Below are 12,213 nucleotides of genomic sequence, written 5' to 3'. Positions count from 1 at the left end.
GGGTACTTGCTGGAAAATTGAATGCAGACTAGGAGTGAGGCTAATAAGCCAGTTTCTTCTGAATGTTAATGTGCTACAACTGCAGAAAGGAACAGCACGTCTTTTCCCATCATAAATTACTGTCTATCAGATTGTTTTGTCCTCTACTCAGAAATGTCCAGCTACCTGTAGGGAGAAATATAGACAGCACACACTCTGTCACACACGTTTTTTTTGTTCCCTGCACTCTGTCCTTGTTTTAGTACCCTAATGAGCACTTGATTCCTGAACACATACTCACAAGTGCTTGTCAAATGACAGAAGCTCACTATTAAATAAATATTGAGCTTGTCCCTTCCCTCCAAATGGAAAGCAGACTTAAATAAGAAAGAACTATGGGGTAGGTAAAGTCACTGGGTACCAGGGAACCACCGTACCTGGCTTGCTCACTCCCTTTTTCCAGTTTGACTTCCATAGTGGCCATTTGTAGGGAATATTTTGTGGTCTGAGGACCCTTAAGGGTGTAGCAGTCTGTCTCCCAGAATGGCTCATCAGAGTCAGTGAAAGCTACCACAATTTAGAGCAAATTAAACAGCTACAATATTCACTGAGAAAATGTTTTATTTAAAGCCATTATAACTGACTTTTCTAGGTGACATGGATACAGAATTTTGGGTTTTGTTTTTAACAAGCTCCTCTGAGTTAAGTTTTTTTTTTTAATGAAAATGTGATTTGAAATCCTGTTAGCCAAAGGAAGAAGGAAAGCAAAAAATATCCTGAATCATTATATTTGTGAAAAATAGGAATCCTATGCAGACAGGAGGTGAATGGTTTTTCAAAGACTGTAATGGATTCTGCAAGGAGGCACACATGCTTTGAGAACACTGAGCTAGAAATATGTGAGGTGCCTACTAATAATCCCTGAGCACTATTTGTAGAGAAAAAGTGACAAATGACTTTTTAACTTTTATTCCCAGGTCACGTAGGAGCCCCTTTGCCGTGCAACTTAATCAGACTGATGGATGTGGAAGAGCTGAATTATTTTGCTTCCAAAAGTGAAGGAGAGGTATTGTCTCAAATATTATATAACCCGCCTGCTAACATTTTGTCCCATTCTGTTCTAGAAACCTGTGAGCTATTCATTACCTCTTGCATTTGGCAATCCTTTTTCAGAGTACCTAGTTGTAGATGCATTATATGCTACTCTTAGGAAATGACAGGAAAAGCAATACAGAGGAATGTTATCCAGCCCAGAGCACATTGCAATGAATCAGTAATATGACTGCTCCTCCAGCAAGTGCTTCTTACTTTTTAAAGAGCTGAGGTTTCCACACAGAATCCTGTAGAATGAGGTGGGTTGGCATAGGGGCATAGGCAGTCATCTGAGTAGGTCCTTTGATAGGATCAGGGCCTAGGATTGCTAAGATCAGGTCCATCAGTCCTCATGCTTCTCTATTACACAGGGAGTATTTCATACTGAAATAAACAATGAAAATGCTTTGGTACTTAAGACACTTATGCCCCTGATTAAACAGAAAAATATCCGCTTTAGACTCATCAGAGTAACAGCATCATTAAGATCATGCTATTTGGCCTTACCTGTTTAAGGTTCCAATTCAGCAAAGTATTTAAGCGCAAACCTAATTATAAGCATGCAGTAATGGCCGTCAATATACTATGTGCTCTGCTCCCCAATTATCATGCACAATTTTATGAACGCACTTACCCATTTTTCTTGTTACAGCGTTCGTTTTGACTAGATGTCAGTGAAATATTCCCAATGAATTTCAAAATGTTCAGACACTGAGCATTTTCCTGTTTCACTATGACTTCAAAAAAGATCCAGTGTTTTTCTACGTGTATTCTCCAAAGCATGTGTTTAGTGAAAATAAGTCCTTTTTAAGTAAAATTATTTATGCTGCAGAAATGCATGGAATGCTGTGAGATTACTTGCTTGGGCAGTTAGTTGTACAGTTTTCATGGAAGATTATTAAAAGATAGTTTTAGGGATGATGAAACAATAAAATGCCAGATGTTAGTACCAAAAATTGACCACAGTTTTACAAATATAAAAAGAAAAAAAAATGTGAGAAAGAAAGCAAGTCTTTGGGTGGTGGGACAAGTGGAAATATTATTTTCTAGAAAACTCTTACTCAAAAGAGTAAATGTAGACAAAACGGGGGCATGTGTGCATGACACTTTAAAGCAGGCTAAATGCTTTTGCACTGCTTTAATGGTGTTGGTGTTTGCACGCATCAGCAACATATTGCGCATTAATTCCAGCTGCTGTAGCAAATTTGGGAGCATAAGGCACCTTAAATTACTTGGGGGTGCAGCAAGCTAAAACACCTCAGAAGAGTTTTAGTATGCTTCCCAACAACTGCAAAGTGAAGCACCAGGCTCCATGTGGCTCAGGGGTTGTGCAGACATCCCGTGCAGGCAGCCCGGTAGCAGCCCAGGAAGGAAGGCTCCACTGAAGAAGAAAAAAAAAGCGGCAAACCTGATCTTTTTTTTTCCCCTTGGAGCCTGCCTGCCTGCATGAGTTATGCGGGGACCCGAGCCTTCCCTCTGAAGCTGCGGTGCCCCCCCGGGACTGCCCAAGCTGGGTGCCTGTGGGCAGGTCCGCCTGTGGGGGGGTGCCCCTGCCGTGGAGGGAAGCACCAGTCCCCCCACCCCCCAGCCCCAGCCCAGGGACCGCTCCGCCCACTGGCAGCTCGCCCTCCCCTCCCCACCTCCGGAGAGGCAGGTAAGACATGGGTGTACACGACACGGTGGTTTACTTCGCCCTAAATTGAAGCAGTGTTTTTTACACTGCTTCAGTTTAGGGCCCCCGTTTCATCTACACATGTCCTAATGTGTTAATATGGCTTGATAACAGAAGCTTTAGCATTTATCATGAACCACAACTCATTTGCAGATTTGTGTGAAAGGACCCAATGTTTTCAAGGGTTATCTTAAAGACGAAGAGAGGACAACTGAAGCGCTGGACAAAGAAGGCTGGCTTCATACTGGAGACATTGGGAAGTGGTTACCTGTATGTACTGCTCCAACACTCAGTTCTTACATAAGTTGTCACTTCCTTTGAAAATTCCCTAAACTTACATTTTGGGGAAAGTTGTTGTTGACTGTGTTTTATTGTTTTGTGGAACAATGATATACCAACCAAGAGTTGTAGAATCCTCAAAGCTGAGTCCATATATCTGGATCCCAATTCAAAGTTGACTATCTCCTGCAGCCCAGCAAAAAGGAGAGTTTCTTTGATAGCCCATTAATCCTTGTGGGTTATCAAACAGACCTACCTATACCAAGATACCATTTTAATATTCGAAGAAAATCACTCAACCTTTTCTGTTCTTTGGAAGAGATCCCATTCAGTAGATGGGGATAAGGTAAACCACTTTTGAAATACAGGAATCTCTGAGGTGGAATGAAAAAAATATTTCATGTGTATTGAAAATAGGATATTTGATTTTCAGTGCTACTGAACACGTTAAACTACTATTCAAGTGAAAGGGAATAGCAAGTCATGCTCTTTTGAAAGTAGATCTCTACTTCCTAAAAAATAATATTTTTCATGTTTAACTATAATAGTATTTGATAAAGAATTTGGCAAAACAGCAACATCTAACGTGTTAAAAATTTTACGGGCTGAAGAGAGAAAAATGATGATGGCAACTACAAAATGGCAAAATAATGCAAAACATCTGAAAAGATGGAGGCATTTAAATTTTCTTTGAATTTTTTTACCCCGCATCATTTTGGAACCCATCCCCCAATTTTACCTAGTTGACTTTTTCCATTGTTTCTAGCTTGCTAAATGGATATTTTGCAGAGATTTTACAAGAAGAAAAATTGCTCTCACGTTGGCTTGAGCCAAAGTGATTAATGTGTTTATGTAAAAATATTCAACATTTTAGACAATTTCCTGATAACCAGAATATCACTTCCTGGCCCGTTGTGTTTATCACTGGATGTTCAGATATACCCTTAAAGATATTCCATCGTGACTAAAAAAGTAATTTACTTTCATAAAAAAATATTCTCCTGATCCTAAACATCTCCCAGAGGAGAACTAATCAAATTCAATTGTTTCTGCTGGGCAACCCCAGCAAATCCAGGGTAGGGCTGATTTCCTGCATTCCCATACATCAGGGTGGGCAATTATTTTGGGCAGAGGGCTGCTTACTGAGTTTTGGCAAGCCATTGAGGGCTGCCTGACAGGCATGCAGGGGCAGATTAATTTTAATTTTCTAAATTTTGTAGGTGCCCTGCGGGCTGGATAGACTGTCCTGGCGGGCCGCATCCAGCCCACGGGCCGCATTTTGCCCACCCCTGCCGTACATGCAAATAGTACCTATTCTTTGTTCTCTCTGGGGCTAGGGACAGACATTCAAAAAGCCTGAGCCTGAATTGATTCAATCTTTGCAAGTTGGTCTAACCTGGCTAGGCTGAACCAGTTTGTAACTGAACAGACATCCCAGAAATGTAGGCACTTGCCTGCAGTGACTCAGGCTAGAAGCTGGGGAGGGGTGCTAAAGCAGCCCTCCCTTCCCTTCCATGATGATGAGCTGAGGGGGCATGGCCAGGCCCTGGCAGGACGCTGTGATTAGGGAGAGGTTCTCCCCTGAACCCCTGACCAGCCCAGCAGGGAATTGATTAACACAGTGTTTATCACCTCTAACTCAGTGTTTATCAACCCATTAAGAAAACAACAGAGGGACATTACCAGCTACCTGTTGATTCTGCCTTTGTCCCGTCTGCCATGGCACGGACCATAGCCAGCATGTGGTCTGCTATCTAATGCTGAGAAGTGTCTGTGTAAGGCAGAGGGGATGGGGATCCCTGCTAAGCAGGGAGTGGGGAGGGGAGGAGAGGAACAGGGGGAAGCCAGGCAGATGCCTGCAGTCTCTGTTGAGCTGCAGCCAGGGAGCAGAGGGGAGGGGCCAGCCCTGCTGTGGAGCAGAGAGCCTTGCCCAGCCCAGAGAGCATGCCGGGATGCTGTGGGAGTCTGGTTTAACTTAAAACAGCAAGGGGACTGGGACAGACATTGCATAAACTGGTTTGTGCCAAATCAGTTAAGTCTGATACTACATTCAACCAGGTTTATCTAAAAACCAGTTTCAGCCATTTTCAAACTGGTTTATGGGCACTGAGCATCGGTTCTGTTACAGGTTTAAAACAGTTTCTGATCACTTTAACCGGTGTATGTGTAATGTCTGTCCCTAGCCCAGATGTTTTATTCCAGGCAATAGGCAAGATATTGTGCACTTCTTCATAAATGTATTGTTAGCTTTATAATGAAATGTAGGCTGAAATGTAAAAAAAAACAAACAGGTGGTTTATGGGTCCTGTATATTTACGTAACTTTGGGGGGACCTGTCATTTCTCTTTCTGAACAGAATGGGACTCTTAAAATTATTGATCGAAAGAAGCATATATTTAAGCTTGCTCAGGGAGAATACATAGCACCTGAAAAGATTGAGAATATCTACATCCGTAGTGATCCTGTTGCCCAGATATACGTTCATGGAGACAGCTTGCAGGTAAAATGTAGTGCTTCAAAATAATTGTCCGTGTTTTGTTCTTTGTTTTGAAACACCTTGTTATTTTAAAGTTAAACTCTTGGATTTGCCGTCACAAGTGGAAAGTGTAAGAGATTCATTTTCACTTCATTGCTTCCCTCCTAGCCATAGGTTTGAATCTAAGCAGCATGAAGAGTGGGGAGAGGGAGGACTTTGAAGACTTAATCACTAAATCCTTTCAATTCCCTCTTTAAAAGTTTTCTTTGCCACAATGCCAAGAGAGAACCTGACAAAAGTTTAACCTCACTGTTATGCTGAGTCCATTGCCCATCACACTGACCAATATTGTCCCCTTGTTTCCTTGTGTCCCCTGGTGGTCTGTCTGTATCTGTCTGTTGTCTCTGTCTTATACTTGGATTATAAACTCCTTAAAATAGGGACTTTTTGTCCTTTTGTACAGTACCTACATACTGTGGTTTTGCTCCATGACCAGGGATCCTAAGTGATATGCTACTAAAACAACAGTAATAATGAGAAAATCATGGCATCAACTTTTACAAATAAAAATGGCAAGAGCACAAATGCTAGAACTATACTTGAATTAGATCTCTTGTGGTGCACTGGGCCAGTGTATCGCTCTCTGTTATATAGGCCTGCCCAGGGCCTATGTGAGAGCTTAGTCTTCTCTGTTCACAGCTTGGTAAAACAATATTCTCTACTCAGACAGAGCAGTTAGGGCTTCGTTTTCAAAACTGACTCCTGAGATTCTGCTCACAAAATTGCTTTAAAGTCAGAAATCTACAGTTGAACATACAATGGACATAGCTGCACATCTGCAAATCCAGTTTGCATCACCAGGTTGATATTTTAAATACAAACAATTAACTCTTATGCACAAATGACTGACATCAAGAGGAATCTCGCCCAAGAGTCAAAGACCCAAGAATAAGAACATTATAAATGAAATTACCCAAATTCTACTCTTATTTATATCAGTTGTTTAAAACCAAAGTATTCTATTAATGTTGGTGCAGAACAGAATTCAAACAGTAGAATCTGGGGCAATCTATTATAATTTTTCTGGCAAATATATTAACTGTCAGAAGGGATGAGCACAAAAAGTACTTTTTCATCTATTTTAGCCAACATTCATAGACATCATAGAAAACAGGTCTAAAAGGGATGTCAAGCAGTTATCTAACCCATCCTCCCACAAGGCAAAACTAAATGCACTCAAATCATTCCTGACAAATATTTTTCTAACCTGCTCAAAAACTTCCAAAGTTAGATATGCCATAATTTCCCTAGGTAATCCATTCCAAGCTTCACTGAAATGATTGAACAAGAGAGTGTTTTGAATTTTAGGCAAATCAAGAGACAATATTTATTTACTGAAACAGTATGCTGTAAATATAATTCATTCTTTAGCTGTACACTATTTTTCCAGCTTTCTTTCCTTTTTTCCCTCTGGTACAGGCCTTCTTGGTGGGAATTGTGGTACCTGATTCTGAAGTCATGCCAGGCTGGGCAAGAAAAAGAGGGTTTGAAGGAACATATGCAGAGCTCTGTAAAAATATGGTGTGTCTATATATATCTATACATTTTTTCTGTTTTCAGTTACCAGTGAACTGTGATATCATTTCATGCTGGAAAACGACAAATTGAAATAAAGGTATACTCACAAAAAGAAAATGGGCAGGGCAAGCCTGAACTATCTAATGCTGTTTGTGTTGTATTATTGATGTGTGCTGAGCATCATCTGTTGTCAGAGACAAGATACAGGAGTAGATGGATCATTTGTCCACTCCATTATAACTGTTCTTGCATTTTTCAGAGTGTTCCTTTGAATATATCTCAGTCAGTCTTTATTTCCTATCATTAAGCCTATGCAGTTTTTTAGACTCTCAGGAAAAGTAATGCTTTCCCTCCTATTTTTGTTGAACTCAGCTAAAACAATGTATCTATAAAAGTTCCTTTACAATGGCAAGATACAAAACATAAACCAAAACATTCTAACTTTGGTTCTACAGTGAGGCACTTCAATAAGTATTTTCAGGAATTTGCAGAAGCAGAGTAATTTTCAGAGGAACTGAAAGCATCTGCTTGTGATATGAAGTCAGTGGGAGCTGAGGGCCCTCAGCTCATAGTTGGTAAGATCAAACCTAAGCATGCAAGTACTCCCACGAATTTCAGAGGGACCATTCATGTACTTAAATTTAAATACACATTTGTTTTCAGGATTAAGACCATAGAGTTCTGTCCTTGCCCCTGACATTTAAAAATATTGACCTTGTGTCTTCCACTGTATAAAAAATGGAAAAATATTATTACACTAATTTATAAAACATTCATATATTTTTCAATTTAGAAAGCTAGTTCTTCAAACACAAGGAGTGCTAATTGATGTATAGGCTGCCAGAATCAACAGTGCATCTGGTACTTTGTTCAATAAACCCTTTTATTTTCTTGCTGACTATATGATTACTTACATATGCTATGGAGTTAAATAGAGAATCTATGTGTTCTAACTCAGGAACTGAAGAAAGCAATAATGGATGATATGGTGCGGTTAGGAAAGGAGAGTGGACTTCACTCTTTTGAACAGGTAAGTTGAAGACTTACAGCTTGCCTCACAACTCACCCCTGCATGCTGAATAAGTTGCTGTTAGTATTTGTTACCTAATGCCCAAAAGTCTGATTATGACGTGCCTGTGAATCTTTACAGTTTGCATTCATGCACTTATTTCAAAATCTTTGGTTTGGTTGGGTAGAATGCATGATTGATTTTGCAGGAACAGTAATAAAAGGTTAAATTGTTATTATTTTTACGGTTGCACACAAGGATTTTGATGAAACACCAATCAATTCTGTTCATTATCTTCAATTAAATAAAGAATAGAGTCCCTCATTTTGCTTTCCCCCACATACTCAGCACTTGTATTAAGTTCCATGGGAATTGTGGCACATAGGTAATGAGTAACAACAGCAGGCAATATGTAATCCCTCTAGTATAATCACCAGTGGTCAAGACAAATATTCTTAGGAGCCTGATCCTACTTCTATTGAAAGCAATGTAGCAAAGTGGGATCAGGTCCTTAATTACCATTCATGTAAGTGACCTAGAAAATAAAGCCGTTCTGTTTATTTTCAGTGTTCTAATCCTTTCTGATGCTTGCATGAATATTTCTAAAACAGAGCTACAAACTTTCCAGCCAGAAAGTGCTGAAACCAAGGCAATATTTCACAATGTTAGCAAATAATATTGCTATTGATCAAAAATGTAAAAGAAGCCTTACATCAAGTCTTTCTTAAACGTTTATAATTTATTGCATATTTGCTGTTGAGAATACCAATATAAAAGTGCCAAGGCATTAATTATTTGTATTTACTTTAAAAGTTGTTTTTATTTTGAGTCTATTTTTGTATAAAAATCCAGTGAGAAATCCACCATTGTACGGTGAAGCAGAAGCTCCTAGAAACTTCGATCTACTTGTCTTCATTTTTCTATCATTTCAGTGACTGCTGTACGATATTCCACATGGAATATGGCTTATAGTACACAAAACTGGATGTCTAGTAATTAACCTCATTTGCTCTGCCCTAACCTTTCCCAATTTACCCTATGCGAATAAAAACCTATGAGGGTAATAGGAAAACCCTGCTGTCTTTCTAAAAATCGAAGGAGTAACATTGTGAATGAAAAAAACCAAACCCTGAATTTTTACAATTCTAAAATAAGGAGTTTTATAGGTAGAGCCTCCTTTACTCTCACTTTGTAGCAATATGTGACAGAATCGAAATCTGGCCCAGATCCTCTGACCAGAGTTAACCATGGAGAAGATCCCTTTACACAGATCTGTCTGGGCTGAAGGACTGTGTCCAATGGGATAGTCTTTCTGTCCTAGGGCATGTAGAGCATGCTGCCTCTCATCTAGATTGTGCTGACCTCTGCCCTGGCATAGTGATGTGCTTGGACCTTCTCTTTATTAGCTCACAAGTTTGGCCAACAGCAGGAGAACCACAGACAGACATTTTGGGCGCGTCCAGATGTGCGAGGACATTTGGTTCCCCAGGGACAAGTACTGGCAATTCACCGTGCACCGCAGCTACTTGTCCCCCAGGAACACCCGTGCCACGCGTGCTTTGGTGTGTGGCAAGTTACTGCGTGACAAGGTAGTCTGGGGGCAGTATGGGAGGCTGGGACCAACACTGTGCTGGCCCAGCAGCTTTACTTGGAGTCCTGGGGGCTTCCTGGGGCTGTAGCCATGGTGATCCTGCTGGCTGGAGCCTGGCTGACAGCCACAGTGCAGCTCTGGGCAGCCTGACTCTGCTTTCAGTAGCGCGTGCTGCCTGAGTGTGCACTGCTCTTTTTTTCCCCAGGTTTTGTTTTTCTTTGACCCCTGGATATCCAGGGTAAAAAAAAAAAAACATGCTGAAAAAAACCCCATGCCTTTGCAGCACAGAGAACACTGGACTGTGCCATATGTGCCCCCGCAAACGTGTTTGCAGTGCCATATACTGCACAACTGTACTCATCAGGACACATTCCATGGGGGCAAGCGGGGCACCAGTCCTAGATGCCATCTCAGGACATGGCACAAAAATTGCAGCTGCTGCCACTGCCCTGTGCACTGCTGCTGTCCAGGGCCCCAAAGTACCCAGCTTCACTTTCGTTCTTATGACTCCCATCTGGCAAATGCAAAGCCAACTGGGGACACAGAAAAGCAGTGGACAGCTAGGGAAACCTTGTCTCAACTCCATGGATCATGTACCAGCCTACAGCAGTACTAGAAATGTGAGGGAATCTCAACCCATTCCCATCTGTGCTACCTGGCCTCCTGCTGTGCTCAGATACACCAGAGATTAATAACAGCAGGCTTGTAAAATTCTATTTGCATAGGATGAGTGATTTTACATTGCTTTAATTGGTTGGTAAAACATCATTAATCTTTTGTATGCTCATCATCATGTTAAGTTCTTCTGTGCTTACACTAGTCAAACTCCAGGACAGTTTTACAGGGCTGCTGTTCCATTTAAATCTATACTTCTGCAAGTTCCTATTGCTCCCCTGCCTTCACTCTGACACCCTCCTTTCTCTGTGGGTAGTTACATGGATGTCTGGGGATAGGGTAGCATCATATGTGACTGCCTCTGCTTTACTCTGCTGTTTTTTAAGAAGAAAAGCTCCTTTTTACACCATGTAGTAGGATCAGAGCACAACAGCCCACATGTATATTAGAGGTACAGCGTAATTTCTTCTGAGGTTATGATGAAGGGGCACTGTGGCAGAGCTTTATGGTTCAGGAAGAAAGCGGTACTAAATAAAAGTGGGAGTGAATGATGAATGACACTGTGAGAGACAGCCATAATAGAGAGAAGCTCTATTCAAATTTTCTCTCTCCACCCTCTGAAGGCTTGTTGTTTTTAGCTTGCAACAGCAATATTAAAGGCTGATGAGCCCTTAAGCAAAGAGATGTGTGGCTGTTTAGTAATGGGTACAGATCTCCAACAGGATTAACAGGGCGAGGGACAGACATTATACATAAACCAGTTTTAGTGATTTAAGTGATCAGAAACTGGCTTAAACCTGTAACAGAACAGGTGTTCAGTGCACGTAAACCAGTTAGAAAATGGCTGAAACTGGTTTGAGATAAACCTGGTTGAATGTAGTATCAGACTTAACTGATTTAGCTCAAACCGGTTTATGCAATGTCTGCCCCAGGCCCCTTGCTGGTTTAAGTTAAACCAGACTCCCCCAGCATCCTGGCATGCTCTCTGCTTCACAGCAGGGCTGGCCCCTCCTATCTGCTCCCTGGCTGCAGCTCCAGGAGAGACTGCAGGCTGCTCCCCCCTCTCCCCCTCACCACTCCCTGTTAAGCAGGAATTCCCACCTCCCCTCTGCTCCCTCACTGGAGCTCCAGCACAGACTGCAGGCATCTGCCTGGCTTCTCCCTGCTAAACAGGGATTATTTCCCCTGCCTCTGTGTCTTATACCACTCAGCATTAGCTAGCAGACCATATGCTGGCTACAGTCGCTGCTGTGGGAGGCGACAAAGGCAGACAGGCTTTTGCAGCTAATCAACAAGTAGCTGGTAATGTCCTTCCTTGGAAAAGCTGTTTAAGAAGAGCTGTTTAATGGAGAGAGGCTTTGTTTTCTTAATGGGTTGACAAATACTGAGTTGGGGTGATAAACATTCTCTGCTGGGCTGCTCAAGATGAGGGGGACATCAGTGCATCCTGCCCAGGCCTGGCCATGCCCCCTCAGCTCAGCTCTGTGGAAGGGAAAGGAGGGCTGGTCTAGGACCCCCTGGCTTCTAGGCATGTGCCTGATTTTTTTCAGTCCAGAGGGGATGTCTGTGAGGTTACAAACTGGTTCAGCCTAGCCAGGTTAGACTAACCTGGAAAGATTGAATCAATTCAGGCTCAGGCTTTTTGAGGTCTGGGCTAGAGAGGGCCTGGGCTGAGCAGGAAGGGAGGTTCTCTTTGCAGGGACCAAAGTCACAATGTGTCACTGGACTAACCTGGACTGGGAGCTGGCACCAGCATGTACCAAGGCAACCAGCTACTTGCTGACACCCTGACTGACAGCAGGAAGGTCACCAAAGGTAGGGAAGAGAGGAGCCAAGCCAATTAGAGAAGGATGAACCTGAGCAAGTAGTTTCCTGCCACAGTCTTTATGCCAAAGAGATGCAGGGAAACTTTTGGGAAAGCT

The 12,213-nt window shown here is 41.9% G+C and overlaps 1 protein-coding gene across 4 annotated transcripts in view; it reads left to right on the top strand.

Annotated features, from left to right (window-relative positions):
• The window catches only part of ACSL6 (acyl-CoA synthetase long-chain family member 6), a 138,360-nt gene that overhangs the window by 116,111 nt on the left and 10,036 nt on the right, over positions 1-12,213 (top strand). For all 4 annotated transcript variants that reach the window (XM_019506323.1, XM_019506320.1, XM_019506322.1 and 1 more), the window contains exons 16-20: positions 957-1,045; positions 2,897-3,013; positions 5,379-5,522; positions 6,978-7,079; positions 8,035-8,106. In XM_019506323.1, the coding sequence (XP_019361868.1) occupies positions 957-1,045; positions 2,897-3,013; positions 5,379-5,522; positions 6,978-7,079; positions 8,035-8,106 (524 nt within the window). The remainder of the gene's footprint in view (positions 1-956; positions 1,046-2,896; positions 3,014-5,378; positions 5,523-6,977; positions 7,080-8,034; positions 8,107-12,213) is intronic.

The sequence above is a fragment of the Gavialis gangeticus genome, unplaced genomic scaffold (assembly GCF_001723915.1).
Source record: "Gavialis gangeticus isolate Ggan-Ray unplaced genomic scaffold, GavGan_comp1, whole genome shotgun sequence".
Taxonomy (NCBI): Eukaryota; Metazoa; Chordata; order Crocodylia; family Gavialidae; genus Gavialis; species Gavialis gangeticus.
This window is presented reverse-complemented; position numbering and strand designations above follow the sequence as displayed.